General features: G+C 39.0%; 1 protein-coding gene across 1 annotated transcript in view; it reads right to left on the bottom strand.

Annotated features, from left to right (window-relative positions):
- Positions 1-17,944, bottom strand: part of PCBD2 (pterin-4 alpha-carbinolamine dehydratase 2) — a 33,036-nt gene that overhangs the window by 10,591 nt on the left and 4,501 nt on the right. The window contains exon 2 of the mRNA XM_083728670.1: positions 15,709-15,840. Coding sequence (XP_083584796.1) covers positions 15,709-15,840 — 132 coding nt within the window. The remainder of the gene's footprint in view (positions 1-15,708; positions 15,841-17,944) is intronic.

Genomic DNA, 17,944 nt, shown 5'->3' with positions numbered 1-17,944 from the left:
ATTAAGTAGGTGTGCAAATGAGCGGCCCTTATACTCTGTTACAGTAGTGAGGAACTAGGAGTTAAAGAATATTTTACCATTACGTTTTTTATTACTGTGTCCTATCTTGGAGGTCTTTTCATGTCAGTTCTCTTATTGATAAAGAAATAACTAGCAACTTCGATTCTCTTATTGATAAAGAAATAACTAGAAAGAATTAAGCCCACACTTAATTCCACAGGTGAACCCTGCTTTCCACTGACGAAAGATGCATTCACTTCTTACATAACTATGCAAATGCCCAGCTTTGAGGTGTTTTACACAATCAAGCGGTGTATTAAATTTTGTGAAATAAATGAAGTAAGTAACAATAAATAAAATAAGTAACAATAAATTTACATTCAAAAGCAACTTGCAATTATAAAGCATGAACAAAATTCAGCTAAGAGGCAAACTTGGATTCTATAGCCAGGATCCAATGAACCATGCAACAGAGCCCAGAGGGTCTCAAATTTGTTTCTCTCAAACAACATTCCTTCCCCACACCCTGTCCAATGCCAAATGACAAACTGCCTTTGATCTGAAGGGAATTTTTTAAAAACCATTTTGATATAGCATGAAGGTCAGCTGTTTGGGAGGGTGGGATTGAAAGTTCCATGCACAAGCTTTTAAGTGAGCAGAAAGTAGCTATTTGGACCCTCGCCCACATTTCTGGCAAAGAGACTCAGAAATCATGCTAAACAGGTAGGAGCCTTGATCGTTAAACATACTGCACAGATGCTGCTTTATAAAGCCATACTTTGGGGGGGTTATATTTCTTCATAATATAACACAAGTTTTTACAGCATTCTCCAGCTTCACAAAAAAGTTTGAAAGTGATGTTTTTCTTTTTATTGCTTTTTATTTGTAGTATTGTCAAAAAAAAAAAAGTGTGTCGAAGGAAACAGCAAAGAAGAAAGGATGTAAGATGTTCCATGTGTTACCACAGGGTAAATATCACTTACCAGCTGACATCCCACTGCCATCTCCTTTCCCCAGGTTAGTTATCATGCTTTGTGCTCAATAAGCAACGGGGTGGGAGAAAAGATGTCACTTGTATTAGGAAATATGCCTGTGTGGTCGTGGAGTGTTTTGTTCTTTGTTTTAAGTAAATGGACTTCCAGCACTGAGCCAAAATATTCTGTTATTCTATAAGCTCTAGCAGCAAAACACCTGCTAAAGCAATCATTGGCTTTAAATAATAAAGTCTCTGTGTACAATTCAAAAGGACAGAAAGTTCATTTGTTCAAACACACTCAAAGTACTACCTTATTGCACCTCTCAAAGAAAACTAGACATTTCGGGCCCTTCTTAAAGTCGTTCTGATTAGAATATGTACTTTTAAACTGTCAGCTCACATGATTTTTATTCACCTGCAATTTCTGAATATTACACAGCAAACTTCACAGATGTGTCAAGCAGAGCATGTCTGAAATTGTAAACTCAAGGAAAAGTGCAGTAAGATTATAAACCCAAGCATCTTGCTCACAGAAATGCCCCTTCCCCACAAAGGAGGGTATGAAAGGACAATGGTATATGGCAACGAAGATCCTAAAACAAGAAAGAAGTATCCACACAGAAATCCATGCATTTATGAGCAAAGAAATCCAAAGAGGGTGGGAGAAGTACAGGATGTGTATGTTCCCCTTTTCCTTTGCTCTGCCAGAATTAGGACAGTAACACAGGAACCTTACACCGAGCCAACCAATTGGTCCATCTAGCTCAATATTGTCTACAGCGACTGGCAGTGGCTGCAGGGTTTCAACAGGGGACATTCACAGTCCTACCTGGAGACTTTCTCCATGCAAAATAGATTATTTTGCCCTTCCCCAGAAGAGTGGGAGATGTGTAGGGTACAATTCTCCTCTTTCTTTTTTGTCCTGTTCAAGCTTAAAAGAAAAATGGGAGGGGGATTTTCCTAACCTTTATTGTAAAGTGAGGGCTGGCGCAGCTCCTACTCTATTCAGCGGTCAACCAGTTTCTCCCAACACACTGGCAGGCCTCCTTTTGGCCCACACTGATGGAGGAGCACCAACTGCAGAACTTTCTCCATCCTCACAGAGCAGGCACAGGGAGTCAGATCCTCCTCTACAAGGCCTCTGTCCCTGCCCTTGGAGAAGAGAGATCCAAAAAACCCCTCAGAGGTTAAACATATTTCCTTACATAGAAGCCTCCTGTCCCGCTGCCACTGCCGCCAGACAATTTTGGGAGAGTAGAAGGGAGTGTTAGGGCAGGGCTCTGGAGCCCACAGTGGGAGGTTCCAAGCAGCTCACAGGTGGCCTCACTGAGCTCCTAATGACAATTCTGGGTCTCTGAAAGAAACAAAGCAAGGCCAATTTCAAATAGAAAGGAATTCTCCCATTACTAAATAAATGTTTTTTTGAAAAATTAGCAGCACTGATAGCATATGCAAAACATGCCTTCTTGGAGGTAAGAGCCCAATGGCTGGTCTCCCACTGGTTTACAGCTCACAAATATCACAAAGTAATATTTTCTTTTTACTTAAAATCAAGGACAAACAAAAAAAGGAATATGCATGGCTAAAAATTGCCTTGGAAATCATTACTCTAAAGACTAATAAATAAATGACCATTATCCGACCAATTTATTCATCTGCTTTCCAAAATAAATCAACTTCAATGAAACAGCATTATCATTTATACTTTAAAACTAATTTGAAATTGACAGTAATATTATATAAAGCAAACGTTAGTGTCAGACTTGAAGCCTACCTCAACTTTCGATTTGGTTCAGAGGCAGCCTGAGGAGTACAAGACTACAAGGGAGAACTGTAGGACACCTGCCGGTATGGACCCCCCTCATACACTCTGGCCCAGATCCTCCAGACAATCCATTCAGAATTACATAGAAGAACCAGCCTAGATGGCAGCATCCCCTGCTGAGAAGTATGGAGGTGTGTCACTCCTGTACCAGAAACAGCATAAATCTGGCACACTGGCCCTTGGGAGCTGCATGTAAGTGTTCATGGCAATTAGCACTATTTGAGATCATTTGAGAGTGTAGAATCCTCTAGACTCTCTGTGCCAAATGCAAATCCCAGAGACTGGTTTGTGAACAATGTTTTTAATGTCTGTGCACAAATGACAATTTTCCATAATTTATGTCTTAATATAAAGGAGACTTTGGATCCAAGCTAAAATAAGGAAGAAGGAAACGTGAAAATTATACCTAGCCAGCTTTCATTATGCAGTTTTAAAAAATTGTTTAATGGAAATTTTTTATACGCTGAACATACCAAGGCCTATCTTCTGCTTTTAGCATTTAAAACAATGTGTTATGTGTGTGCGTAAGAAAAGGCATGCCGGATTATAAAACTGTTATTAAGGGTTAGGTAAAATGTCCAAATTATACCTGAAGAATGGCAACGAAGAAGCCTGCTCTGATTTTATTATGGTTGCAAATTTCAACGGGTTTGATTAATCAACTAGATCATTAGACTATAATCCTATACTCACTTATGTTGAAGTAAGTTCAGAGGGACTTACTTCTGTGTAGACATAGCTAGGATTGCACTGCTAATCAAGTTCCCTGCCCCTGAATTGTGACCCTTAAAAAGTACCATGTATTCCACCATGTTGCAGCATTTCTTCTTTGTCCTTTCTGATGAAAAGTAAAGTAAAGATGACAGTCTCTATCTAAAGCCAGCAGTTAGTTTGAACTTGCTTGTACTTCACACTTAAGAGGAACTGCTTTTTTTTAAAGGAATCTCAAAAAAAATCTTCCTTGAGATTCTGCAACATACATGCTTACTGAAATGCAATAAATTGATAGATAAATCCTTTATACACACACACAAAATGGTATGTGTAATATAAATCCAGAAGGTGGTCCTTTGCATGAAGAATCTACTCTAATTCAATTCTAGTTCTTCTACTGCCATCTTCATCAAGAAAATAAAACCAAATAACGAGAAAATAATCCCTACCTTCCCTTTTACAATTCAAAATACTGTATTACAAGAAACTTTCGTCAATCAACAATGTCAGAGTTTGCTAAACACAAAAATCAAGTTAATGTAGGTTCACCAACACCTTGTAAGATCTAGATGCAACAATAAAACTCTGAATTGAAATTCTGTTTCTAAAGGGGGGGAATCACCTGTACATCTAGAATTTTAGACACATTCATGCTACTTTAATGCACTGACCAGTTAACTTTCTTGGCCCAGCCAGAACAAAAATTCCAAAACAGCGAAAGCAGAGGAAAAAACTAAAAATAGAGCCCCAGCAAGTCAGGCTGATTTACAGCTTTATGAAAAGACAAAATGAAAAACTGTACTTGATCCCAACTGATAAACTGTGGAGCTGCCAGTGGTTTTTCAGAGCAGATGTAACATTTTAGCAAATGTGATTGTTTGTGAAAGAAATAATTCTGATCAAAAACGAAATTGCAGCCAGCACAAGCTCTGCACTTTGTCATTGTAATCCACTCTGACAGGAAGCAGTAAGTGGAGATTCCTACTGTGAAAGGAGCAGATGTGAAAGGTCAGCCTTGGCCTGGAACTTCAAAACCGTTAACGTGTAAAACAGTGTGCATTAAAGCCTGAAACAGCTAACCACTGGATTAACGGATGTCCGCTAAGTGGGTTTGATGTTCTTTTGGCAAGTAATGGTTAATTTTTAAAATAGGTATAATTGTAGTTTTTCTCTCCCACCCCCTTTATACCTTTTTACCAGCCAGAGTCGATTTTAATTACAGAGTATAATTTTTTTTAATGCTTTTAGAAAGAACGAAAAGAACACACAATTTTTATGAACTTGTTCACGGCCGCAATTTCAAAATAGGTGAAGGCTGTTGAAGAGATTTGGATAGATGTATCCTCTGCACTAAATATTACATCCAAGACACCAAATATTTATCCAAAAGTGTTCATGAAATCTACAAGACAAAATGTTTATTAACATTTTAAAAATGAATGTCCAGCTGAGATCTTGTTGGAAGACGGAGGCTAAAGACTTGCACAACTGAAACAAAGCAGCTGAAAACAATACATGGTGCAGATTGAATGAATAGTGATGGGTTTTTCAGACATGGCAGAACTCCAAAGTTTAGTTAATCAAGCCATCTTACAAGTATTCGGCAGCTCAAATTAAGAATAAATAGCTGCCTTCCTTCTGCAGTTGACCCAACCATATGTTCCTCTCCTTTTGAACGTAATGAGGAATCATGAATTCACAAAGCTAGTAACTATGTGAAACTTCTGGATTTGGTACAGCTAAACTTGTGGCCCTGTTATACACTGAAAGATGGGCTATAAAATAAATGTCTGTGTTAAAACCAGAACATTTAATTCATTATCTATAAACACATCTCTTTTCATCCTTTCAAATTAGCTGACAAAGACAATTGCCACCATGCCTTGAGATATCTAGTGGTGTTTTTATCCTCTTTCCTTCAAACAACCATAAAGTTTCAAAATCAGCAGGAGAGACGAGGTGAAGGCTGCTATTCAATTATTTTTTGTTTCTTACATATACAACACATCTTTTATCCAAGAAGGTAAATGCAATATATATAGTTGTCCATTTTATCCTCACACCAAACCTATCAGGCTATGAGAGAATTACCATCACAAATTAACCCAATAAGCTTCATGGTAGAGTCAGGATTTAAAACTGGGACTCCCCAGTCCTAGTGCAACACTGCAACGAAACTACACTGCTTCTTAAAAGCGCCAGGATTTTTTTAAAAAAAGTTTTTAAAAGTGTAAAGTCTCTCTGAGAAGCTAAGACAGTCACACAGTTGTTTGGATTACGGCCAGTGTTTTCACACATACTTAAGATTCACTGTAGAATAATTATTATAGCATATAATAGTTAATAAATCTATACTACTTTCAAAAGATTTGTTTTCATAAGAGCCAATCTGTATGGAACTTCCTGGCTCTATTTATTTTGGATAGGCCAGGATTAACATACCTAAACCTGTATTGCAATAATCACAGTAAATTCTAGAAGAGCATCTCCATTCAAGAAAAAGAGAGAGAATACACACACACACACACACACACAAACACAAACACACGTGGTCCAGACTGTTGGGCTTGGACATGAAAACCACAGGTTCAAATCCCTACGCAGGCTTGAAGCTTTGGGGCAAGTCACTATCTCTCAACGTAATCTAACATACAGGTCTTTTATGAGTGCAAGCATCACTCTGAGGTTCTTGGAGGAAGTGATGGGTAAATTATTTCACAGAAGAATAACAGAATCATAGTGTTGATTATTCACTTGTAACAAGTTAAAGAACCTCACACCACCACTTAAAGAAAAGCCACAGCTATTATCTTACCGATGATAATAATATGCACCACGCCAGAAGTGTGGGGAAGGGCTACCGCATCCGCCTTAGTGGCAGAAAGTTCCAGGTTCAGTTCCTGACATCTCCAGGTAGGGCTGGGAATACCTCCTACCTGAAGTTCTGGGAAAGTCACTGCCAGACAGTGTAGGCAATACTGAACTAGATTGGCCAGTGGTCTGACTTAGTATAAGGCAGCTTCCTATACTCCTATGTGCAGCTAGAATCCCATTTTTATCAGCACTGCACACTAGCTCTTGTGGGCAGTTCTTAGAAGGCAGACTATAATAGCCCCAGCCACCGTTTCTCAATTTCTATCCTTCATAGTTCAACATGGCATTTTCTGTGCCCAATCAAACTGCCATTCTCATTCTAAAAACACAGTCAAATGAAGGATAGCTGTGCCTCCTGATACTGACAATTTATTATTTGGGCAGTAAAGCTCACAGTAGCAAAACATGAACAAAATAATACTTGGCATTTGCGCAGAATTCCGCCCCGCAACCAAGCACTCACAGGACTAACAACTGCTCCCTACCAAAAGAGAGGTGAGCTCTGATTCCTGTGTGAGCCATCACTGCCTTTATGACACAATGGAATACAAAGGCAACAACCTAATTGGATGTCTTCTGATAAATTGTACCCCCAAAAAATTGGTTTACCAAAGGACCAACCCCATAGTAAGAAGGCAGAATGAATGAAGATAGTTAAGAGAGCCCAACTTCCTAAAGTTGATAAATGTTGAAAAATAATATATGGCAACAGTGCTAATTTCTCTTCCATAAGCATGTTGCCGTTTACAATGGCACTGTATTTTGAAATGAAATCTTGAGAAAGTATGAAGCTTTGGAATCTGTCACCAGTGGAACAACTACAGACAGAAAGAATGGGACTCACATAGGGTAGTTTCACACCTGCCCTCTCACTCAGAAGTGGTTTGCTGCAATAGCTGCATTAGCGCTAAAGCTCTGCTCTTCTATACTAGTTGCACTGCCAACACCAACTCTGTTCATTCCATTGCATTCAGACCAACTGAGATGAAGTAGGTTTCTGCTGGTGCAAGCACACCCTTATGAAAACAGAGCTACCAATGTAGCGTGAAAGTTCTATTGTTTAAATTGGGGGGGGGGAGGGGAGCTGATATTGTTTTTAAACTAACTGCACATAAGGATGAATGTTGCCTTGACCTTAGGTCTTTTAACAGACTCAAGCATTTTTAGTGATGCTTTTGACTACCATTGACACTCTGAATACTGTGAAGTTAAGCATTTGAATGCAGACAACTGCAACAACCTGTGGAACTTCATAAATTCTCCTATTACAAGGAAAAACAATGTCAAATTTCATAATAAAATAGTATTATTTTTTAAAAAGACCATGTTGATCAGGTTTACTAGTTTCCTAGTCTTTCTCTCAAGACAGAAGAAATGATAAATGGTTAATTTTAAAGTTCACTTAATCATCACCCAGAAAATTAGCTTTTGGAACTAGCAGCATGTTAAAATTGCGAATGTATGGAAAGCTTCCAGGTCTCACAGCTAAACCTTTGCCCTGCAATCTTTTGAGTCTGATACAAGAGTGTTATTTACTCACCCAATGAGAAGTTATAAACCAAAAGAGAATCTGGTCACGTCAGAACTACTTGTTTTTCACACACACACATGCTTAGAATTGTATTACCAGTCTACTCTTGCACTAAGGTTTTGATACTTTTGCACCTGTGAATTGATATCTTTGAGTCCTGGAAATTTTACCACCAGCTTTTCATAAAAGAAATAACCTCAAACAGGTACAGAAACCAGAAGTTCAATATTCAACCACCATTTTCAAATACAGAGGTTTTTCTCCGCTTTCAAACACTGCTCGTAAATAACCTTGATTTATAGCAAATCAGCTATTTTATCCCTGTATACAGGGAGGCTACCCATCAACCTAACTACCCAAAGAATTACTGTTATAAACTTTGCAGGTGCACAAATCACAGCATATGGCAGAGGACTCAGGATAATGGGAAATGAGGCGGCTCAGGAAAAAACATATGAAAAACACAGGCCCAACGTAGGTGGATATAAAACTCATTCAAAAGGTAATCAAGTGCAACAGTATAAAATGGGAGCAACTAAGACAATGAATCTACAGAAAGCCATGAAAATGAACTTGGCTTTTGAATGGTCAACCTATCAGATCTTCAGTGCTCTTCTTTAGAAAAGAAGCACATCAGACACAAGCTACACCCAAAAGCAATCACTGCTGTGACTCCAAGAACATTCACGCAAAAGGGCTAAATTTGTCACAAATGCTTTTGTTTCCGATCCTAATACAGCCAAGTTACATTACTCTGACCTCCATTTAACAAATCAACTTAATGGGTGCTGGGAGTGCCGTAAAAACCTTAACAGTGGAGTGATTTTTTTAAAACTTTAAAAAATATAGTTATGAAGCAAAATGTTAGGAGAACCCCTTCAATACTGGAAATCAAATTAAATCTAGACATTTCTAACAGTCTTGACAGATATAATCCTGGTTACCATGTAAATTTATGGTAAGCTGCTGTGATATTAGCCACAGGTGCTACTTTTAATATATGGGCCGCATCTGGCTGGGAATAAAGTTTCTCAGAGGACTAGAAATGACCTCACTATCAGACAATGGAGGGGAGGGAAACACAAGGCCACTGTGGCATATAAAAAGCAAAAGATGTGGCCCACAACTGAATATTTGACATAAAATTCATTTTAAGTTTGCAGGTTGTAGGCTGAAAGATATTATGTTTTCAGTACATAAAAAGGCGTAGACATTTTTCAGTCAAAGAGCCAAAGGATTAAGTATTGCAAGACAGCTATGAAATATTCGGACCATGCCCATAAAAACAACTTGACTCGACTTTGATCAACAGAGGAGACAAAGGGATGTGATGAGAAAGTTACAGAGTGGCGGGGTAGGGGAAGAATGTATCCAAAATCAAGTAAGTTCCCAAGGACTTCATTGTTTTATACAGCAAGCTGACCTACATTTAAGGAATAGCTGACTCCAGGAAGCTGCCAATTAATTAAAAACCTATGCCAAAGAATTCTAGTACCACAGACTAAGAGAAGTATTCCCTTCATGGTACTTAATTAAGTAGAGATAAAAATAAATAAAACCAACCCAGCACCTTATGCCAAGAAGCCATCACCACACATGAAGAATACTATGAGTAGAGACCAGTCCATCTAGGTCACCCCTAATGCTCCGCTTATAAGCAGAGCTGGTTGTCCCTCAGCCGAAAAGTTCTAAGTTCCACATGGGGAGAATTAAATTCTTCAACTTGCGCTCTGTGCTCCGAAGTATTCACATTCTATAAAGCGTGCATAACTGCAATAGCTGTGGTTTTGCAGAATTCAAAGGCCAAGATCAAAAGAGCCCCAAGAACATAAAGAGGGGTTGCCAACTTGTGGTTGTGTTGACACTGAATGTCGTCATGGGGGGAAGCCGTCTCCTGACTTTCAGAAGCAGCTTTGGCAAGAGAAGTTCCAAGGGTGGGGATAAGGGGGCCTAAAAAGCCCTGATGCACACACAGAATGCCATGCACAGTCTGCCAAAGCAATTCTATTTTGGTGGTAGTTAGCAAGGGAACAGGTGCTAGCAGCTATTAACAAGGCAATCTTACAAAGAAGTAAGTCCCACTGTGTTCAATGGCGCTTATTTCCAGATAAGTACGAATGGTATTGTAGACTATGTGTAGCAATGAGGCTATCTATTATTACTAATATGTAATGACCTACCCTTCACCAGCGGGTCCCCAGGGCAGGTGACAACAAATTACAAATCAGTATTAAAAACAGCTAAGACAAATTGCACTCATAGGGTGGGTGCTGAAAACACATGTCTCAGATGGTAAAGGCTAAAGTAAAGAGGTGCATGTTCAGCATTCACTGAGAGCTGTACAATGAAGACATCAGATACACATCTGTGGGGAGGGAATTGCACAACTCACAGGCTGCCAGAGAATGCCTTCCCCTGAGTCAACACCACCCAAAACTTAAAAGGGTGGTGGAACTATTAAGAGGGTCCCCTCTGCTGATCCTAACACCCAAGAGGGTCTGTAGGACAGGAGATGGTCTCTAACATTTGGGCCCTAAGTAATTTAGAGCTTTAAACACTAGTGTGAGCACCTTAAATTGGAACCAGAAATGAACTGGCAGCCACTGTAGAACAAGGCTTTTATGGGTTCTAAAGGCAACCCCTGCCAATAATCTGGCTACTGCATTTCAAAACGGCTGAAGTTTCTGAGTTGTCTTCAAGGGCAGCCTAATGTGGAGCACATTGCAATAATCCAGTTCGGAAGTTACCAGAGCATGGGGCAATGTGGCCAAGTCATCTCTATCCAAAAGGAGCCAGGTCTGGTGAACTGTTACTGCGAATAGAGACTCCTAGCTACCAAGGCCACCTGGATCTCAAGTGGCAGTATGGGATCCAGGAGTATGGACCTGATCCTTCCAGGAGAATGCAACTCTGCCTGAAACAAGCAGTCTACCCGCTTCCTTGAGAACTTGGAACACACAACACCTGTGTCTTTTCAGGGTTCAGCTTCAATTTATTGGCCCATATCAAGCCCATTACTGTCTCCAAATACCTGTCTAGTACCTCAGCCACCTGACCACTGGTTTTCAATTAGTGGGCTGGGAGGGACCAATTATTGGGTTGTGGTTTAATCCAAGAGGGGTCTGCAACAGCAGCACTACCACCATACAACTGTTTTAAGAAAATTTAAGAAATAGGCCCCCAGGTGCATGTTGGAGTTAATCGTGAGCCCCAGGTCTGAAGAGATTGGAGACAACTAATCTAGAGCCTTGAACATAGCTGTCAACTTTTCCCTTTTCTTACGAGGAATCCTATTTGGAATAAGGGAATTTCCCTTTAAAAAGGGAAACATTGACAGCTATAGCCCTGAATCTCCCCCCCCCCCCCAAAAAAACAGCCGAAAGCCCTGTTGGGTTTTTGCGCCACCACCAGCATAAGTACCCCCCAAAACATAGAGCTACTATAAGGACTCGACTCTTGCAAATAATGCTGGGATGGGAATGGGTAGAAAAAGATCCAAACCAGGAAGTCTGTCAATTAACAAACAAATCGACACATATCAGCCATCTTATACATCATATTAAATTCTACTTTTTGAGTGTCAGACTGTGGCTTTCCCCTTTGCATTCTTTGGTTCAGTGGTGCAAACCAAGATAAATTCCTATCCAACATCCTTCAGGTCCCAAACTGAGAGACATGCTGGGAGCTTGACAACCACAACAAGTGTCTATACAATCTGCTGCTGTGTCCCAAGGCAACTGCCTTGTGTGTGGAATCTCTCCTAACAACATTCAGTTGCTAGCCTGGAAAGGGTCCTCATGCTTTCCTTTTTCCTTACTCCACCCACTCAACAGCTAATGGAAGCTACTGTGTGGGGTGAAGCTTTTCAGTGATACGTTACTGAGAGGATTTGGAGGCAATTCCCTCTCCTTCAATTGTTGCACTGTACACAAAGAGCAGGACTCTTGCCTGCACCCCATGTGTGATGTGTCTCTACAGCAAATCCATGCATGGAAACCTATTTCTATGTGCAGATTGCTGTTGCTGGACTGAAACATTCACCTGCATTATCTCAAACATTTCTCCAAAACTATGAGAATTAGATACTATCAATCCATGCTAAATAAGAAAATATTAATTATAAATCTCAGTTAGAGAATAGTATCATTTAATGGGCCCAAGGACACCTACCCTAATAGGATACAGGCAACTGAGAGAAACCTGTATGCTTTCAGAAATTACTAAACTTACTGGAGTTAAGGAATTGACAGTTAATAAAACTTCAGTACCAAAACTACTATTTAGTTTGCTCTGCATACTGCTCAAGCCTTTATACAAATATATGACAAGAAATCTTATAAAGGGATATCCACTATGATTCTTATGGTTCAGAATTGTGAAATACAATCACTGCAGATGAAGTCAAGAACCCTGAAAAATCTTCTCCAGGAAACTCAATTCAGCTCAGCGAGATTCCTGAAACATATTTCTTTGTACAACTGAATTGGCGACCTGCCTGCAGCCTACTTCCATTAGATTATTCATGTATCTAACAAGACTGAAATAGAACCTAGTCATGCATCTTAAAAATCAGACTAGAAGTCTTCAAACAGGAATACCACCCTGTTAAAACATATTAACTACAGTCCTGACACTCACAGGGTTTACTTTCTCACATCAGTTATAAGACGCAAAAAAGTGGTACCAAAAGCTAAATGAAGTCTTTAACTTGAAGCCTTTATTTAATAAACATAGTAGTTTTTTGTAAACTGCCTTCAAGTATCCCAGCCAGTCCTGCGTATCTTCAACATGTGCCCCTTTTTCTAAATATCCTTCTCTCTTCTATTGCCGTTTGGCCAAAATAAACAGGAAACTTGGCTGACAATACGGGAGAAAGGAAGAAACTCCGTAACTACTTCCAAACTCAAGGAACGCCGTTTCCTCTACCCTTTCAACTGTAATCATATTCTATGCTACCTACAAAACACACACACACACACACACACACCCAGAGAAGAATCTTTCCAGTCAAACACATGATTTTGAAGGGTATTCCTTTTGTGATGAAATCCAGCCTTGTGATGATGGCCCTTTTCAAGAGACAGACTGGGATGCAATCAGAAACAAACAAGAGGTGATGCAAAGCAGAGATGTCTCATCTCCAAACATCTGGTAAACTGACCTTCTCTGGTCTAGATGTTTGCAAGACTTTTGTTATGCACGCTGAGAGGAAATAGGGTTAATGAATGCTGCACTGCAGAATTCTGATACATAATGAATTAGGTTTTAATTGATAACTGCATGTGTTTTGTACTTTTAAAAAAAATCCACAAGAGACGACGAATTCAAGTTATAGCTGTAATTTTCAGCGAAGCTTACTGAACTGCCTACATATTAAACAGGAAAGTAACAGATAGCCGTTTCTCCCAAATCCCCAATTTTTCTGTTCCTTTTTTAAAAAAGAAAAAATATAGACCAAAAAAGGAAGTGTAAAGAGCTTCTTTCTGTTTGGATGTATATAATCAGCTCTTCAACAGCCATATTTCCTGGCTCAAATAAAGAGCTAGCTTTCCTCTAGAGCAGGGTTCACAACCTTTTTTTGCCATCCCCACCTAAGCATCTCTAAAATCCTGATGCCACCCCCTTATTATTCAAAAAATGAACTCCTATTCACATGGAAGAAGCCTAAAAGGCCATTAACTGTGAATTCTCGAATTGCCCCCTTTAAAAATCAAATTGCCCCCCTGTGGGGGGGGGGTGCCCCACGTTGGGAACCACAGCTCTAGAGACTGGTTTTTCACTGTGGGCTGTGCATAAATACAGAACTCTTTTGGGTAGTAGTTGGAGACCAAGTTAGGAATCAAGAACTCCCTGGTTTGAATCTTATGTCACCCATGAACTTAAGCAAGCTACTCTCTCACAGCCTCAGTCCTGGGTTGTATGGATTAAAAATGGACAACTAAGAGTGCTATATAAATATTAAGAAACATATATTATTATGGAAGGTTTTACTATCAGATTTATATGTACCTGCAAGAATCCTATTCACGTTGATCATTCCTCTCCCCACAGATGAAAAGGATATGGTCACATGAGCAAGTTTAAGATAAATGACCATGTCTGCATTGTTCAGACACAACATCAAAGGCAATATAATGGTAAGTATAATCTAAAAGCAATGAAAGGAAAGGAAAAAATGGAGTTCCTATTCCACCTTTTTATTCTTCACCTATGGTCCGAGCATAAGCCAATAGGTCTTACGTATTTAAAAGCAATTTTATGTCTTCTTCCTTCAGCCCAAAAGGCTCCCTGAGTAGCTTTTGTAAGATAAAGAAAAACCAGATAGTCCCTGCCTATAGGCTGACTTTCTAAAAGGCATGACACAAAGGAAAAAAGGAGGGGGAGGGAAGATGTTATACCATATTTACAACTTGGTAGAAGATATAGAGATTGTCAGAATTCTAAAGCATGGTATTTTAGAACAATTCCGTAAATCCATAACTTGACAGCTTGTCAGTGAAAACTTTTACCAAGTAAACTACCTCTGACCCATATTTACCCTGATTTGCAAAGAATCTGTCCATTCTTCCTCTGCTGGATGTAATACACAAAATAATAGATATTCCTATGGGCTTACAAAACTTTGGCAATAAGGTATGTTAACATCTGTTGATATACAGTCTTCAAAACCTGGAATGAATAAAGAGTTTTCTAAGCATCATATGTCATTTGTGTTATCTGTGAAAGCAATAAAAATTCAATGAACAGATCAATCAACTCAATATCATGTGCAACAAATAAATCTGAAATGCCTTTTATGTCATTTCAACTTGTCAGCTTTTTACACACCTGATTTTATGCCATCTGCAAAGGGCAAAGTGAAGCTCACTGAGGAAATTATACTTCTTGGCTGTCTGACTTTTGTTAAATAGTTGTATTATGTTCTGTAAACTGAAGATTTACTGACTTGAGGAAGAATATGGTAGTTTACATCCTGACCTTAAACTATACTGACTGATACATAGCTGAGTTTTAGGCATAGGTTGTGTTAGATCTATTAGATCTGCTCTCTGTGTGTGTGTGCACAAACCTAAGATTTGGGAAGTTTCTATAAATTAAAAGCATTGGGGTACTAGTAAATATTATCAACATCATGGAACTGAAATTGTAAAGATTTATATCTATCTCCAAAAGCAAAAAAAAAAAAATTGATCATTTTAACCCACATTAAGTCAAAAGAATTATATGTCACAAGTTTCAGTGCCTAACTAAACATGATGGTGTGCTAGAATATGGGTCATACTAAATGGGTACACAGCAGTGAGAGTAATTTAAATCAGAGAACTGGTGGGCAGAATGGGGTTACTTAATCTTCCCTTGTTCAAACTAATCCTTCTGAAACCTCCTCACCAAGCATGCTTTTCTGCTGGTGAAGCTTACTTTCCAGAATCCTACTAGCACAGGGGAAAAAACAGCAGGAAGTATGCAAATTCTTTCTGAAAACCAGACAACATGAATTGAAGCTAAGTTTAATTAGTTTCAAATCAGGTGTGGCATCAATAAATATCCAGTGCTACAAATGGCCTGCCCCAGTCATTCAAGTATAGACTGGCTCATCATTGTAACAGGGATTTAACACTAAAGAACTGAAATGATATATATGGAACCCAGATCAGGATTTCGCCAATACTTTTAAAGTGATAATATTTGTGTGAATAGGTTGGCCTTTGAAGAACAGGTTCCGGTAGCTAAGAAGTAAAAATATAAGCTAAATGCATTTCCTTAAAATAGCAATAATGAAGTATTTACCTGGTTGAAAGTTTTGAAGATGAATTCTTTGTATATGGCATCCCTTTCAGTCAGCTCAGACCATCCTGAAGCTTTGAGCTCGTGTAAAACTTGGTTCCTTTCTTCCGTAGTCAACCAGTGAAGCTGTGAAGACTATCAAGGTAGACAAAGAGGGGAGGAAATGGATTTCAAAACCATGGTTTCCAAGTTCTGCTCCTCTTCAAAAGCTGTAATGTGTTTTTTGTCATACTGGTTTGCGTAGTCACAGTGAAAATACTACAGGACATTAACAGAAAATGTATTATATGAGGTCATTATCTTTGTATCAGGCAAACCACTTCCATCCAGTTACATACAGCACCTAGGTCAGTGATGGCCAAACTTGGCCCTCCAGCTGTTTTGAGACTACAACTCCCATCATCCATAGCTAACGGGACCAGCGGTGAGGGATGATGGGAATTGTAGTCCCAAAATAGCTAGAGGGCCAAGTTTGGCCATCACTGACCTAGGCCAAGGCCACGATGGCTCTGTGCTACCTCCAAGTTTGGATGCAGTATGCCTTTGACTGCCAGCTGTTGAGGAACAAGTGAGGAAAGTGCTTTTGCACTCATGTCCTGCTAACAGGCTTCCCATGAGACCTAGTTGGCCACTGTAAGAACGGGATGCTGGACTATGGCAGCTCCTTTGTCTGCCCATGTGTTGCTTTTAAATTAACATGTATCTTAGGTGGAATCCTAACCACTCTCAACTAGGGAGTAAATGCCATTGAATATAGCTTCCAAATAAACATATGCTATTAGTGTTCTAAATCTGTGTGCATGATCCTGCCAAAGTTAAACACTTTTTTAATCCCACTTGTTTGAATGGAATATATAAGCATATGCTTAACTCTCTCACTCTAAAAACAATACAACTCAACAGAGGTGTTTTAAATTATACAGAATTAAGTATGTAGTCAAAAGTGTTTTTGTCTTACAGTATTATTATAATTGTCTCTGAGTGATCTGAAAACTATCCAACATCAAAAGTCCTGAAGTAACCGAAGAATCCTGTGAGTTCAACTATTTTCATTCATTCTGAAATAGCCATCTTTGAAAAGTTAGTAACCATGTACTTCAATGACATATGGCAAAGATGATTACACATATTGACTTATAGCAGGCATAGGCAAACTCTGCGCTCCAGATGTTTTGGGACTACAACTCCCATCATCCCTAGCTAACAGGACCAGTGGTCAGGGATGATGGGAGTTGTAGTCCCAAAACATCTGGAGGGCAGAGTTTGCCTATGCCTGACCTATAGTCAACTAAATTCTGCTCACAGTACACCCACTGAAATTAATACATTTTAGTCATACCCATTCAAGTCAGTGGGTGTATTCTGAGAATGACCGACACTGAATACAAACCAATGGGCTATTTTTAAATGTTCCGAGAGATGCAAGTGACAGCTGCCCATAGAACTTAATAGATATATGCTAGATTTTAATATATCTGGTGCTGGGCATTGGTGTGTTCACTCCACACAAACATCAAAATCACCCAATGAGCATGTTCTGTGCCCACAGAATGCTGAGTGAATGGAAAACTGAGTGGGAATGGAATGGAACAGTGAAGATCTTGAACAGAAGCATCCCACACTGTTAAACTGGCGCTGAAAAATGTTCTGATATCCAAATTCAGAATTTTCTCAGAATATGCATTACTTCTGAGTAGACACAGTTGGGGTTGCACTGTAAGCCTCCAGTTTTATACCCATATACCTGTAAGTCCCGATGGAAGTAAATGAGACTTACTTCTGAGAAGACATGTATGAGATCACACTGTAAACTTCAAAATTCAACCTCATACTCATATATATTTCAACCATGGACAATTTTTAAAAATGAATCCTTTATCTGAGCAGCTACATTTGCTGCGTGAAAATTTAAGCTTACCCACTAGATGGCACTGTATTATTTCAAGTCTCAATAGTGATGCACGATAATATAAAACAAAACAGGCTGTTAAAATTTTCCTTTATTAGAAAACATTTTGTAGACACCAAAATAAATGTAAACAAATAAGTACGAAACAAATAAGTATGAAACATTACTTAACATGAAAGAGGAAAAAAAATCCTCACAAAACAAATAACCTATAGTATTGTATTTCTCATGTCTTTAAAATATTCAGAGCCCAATATGCATGTATGTATGTGTTTGTTTATTTATTGCAGTTAGGATTACTTTTGAAGTTTTAGAAATCTCTTACTAAAC

The sequence above is a fragment of the Podarcis gaigeae genome (genome assembly GCF_964106915.1).
Source record: "Podarcis gaigeae genome assembly, chromosome: 2".
Classification (NCBI taxonomy): Eukaryota; Metazoa; Chordata; class Lepidosauria; order Squamata; family Lacertidae; genus Podarcis; species Podarcis gaigeae.
This window is presented reverse-complemented; position numbering and strand designations above follow the sequence as displayed.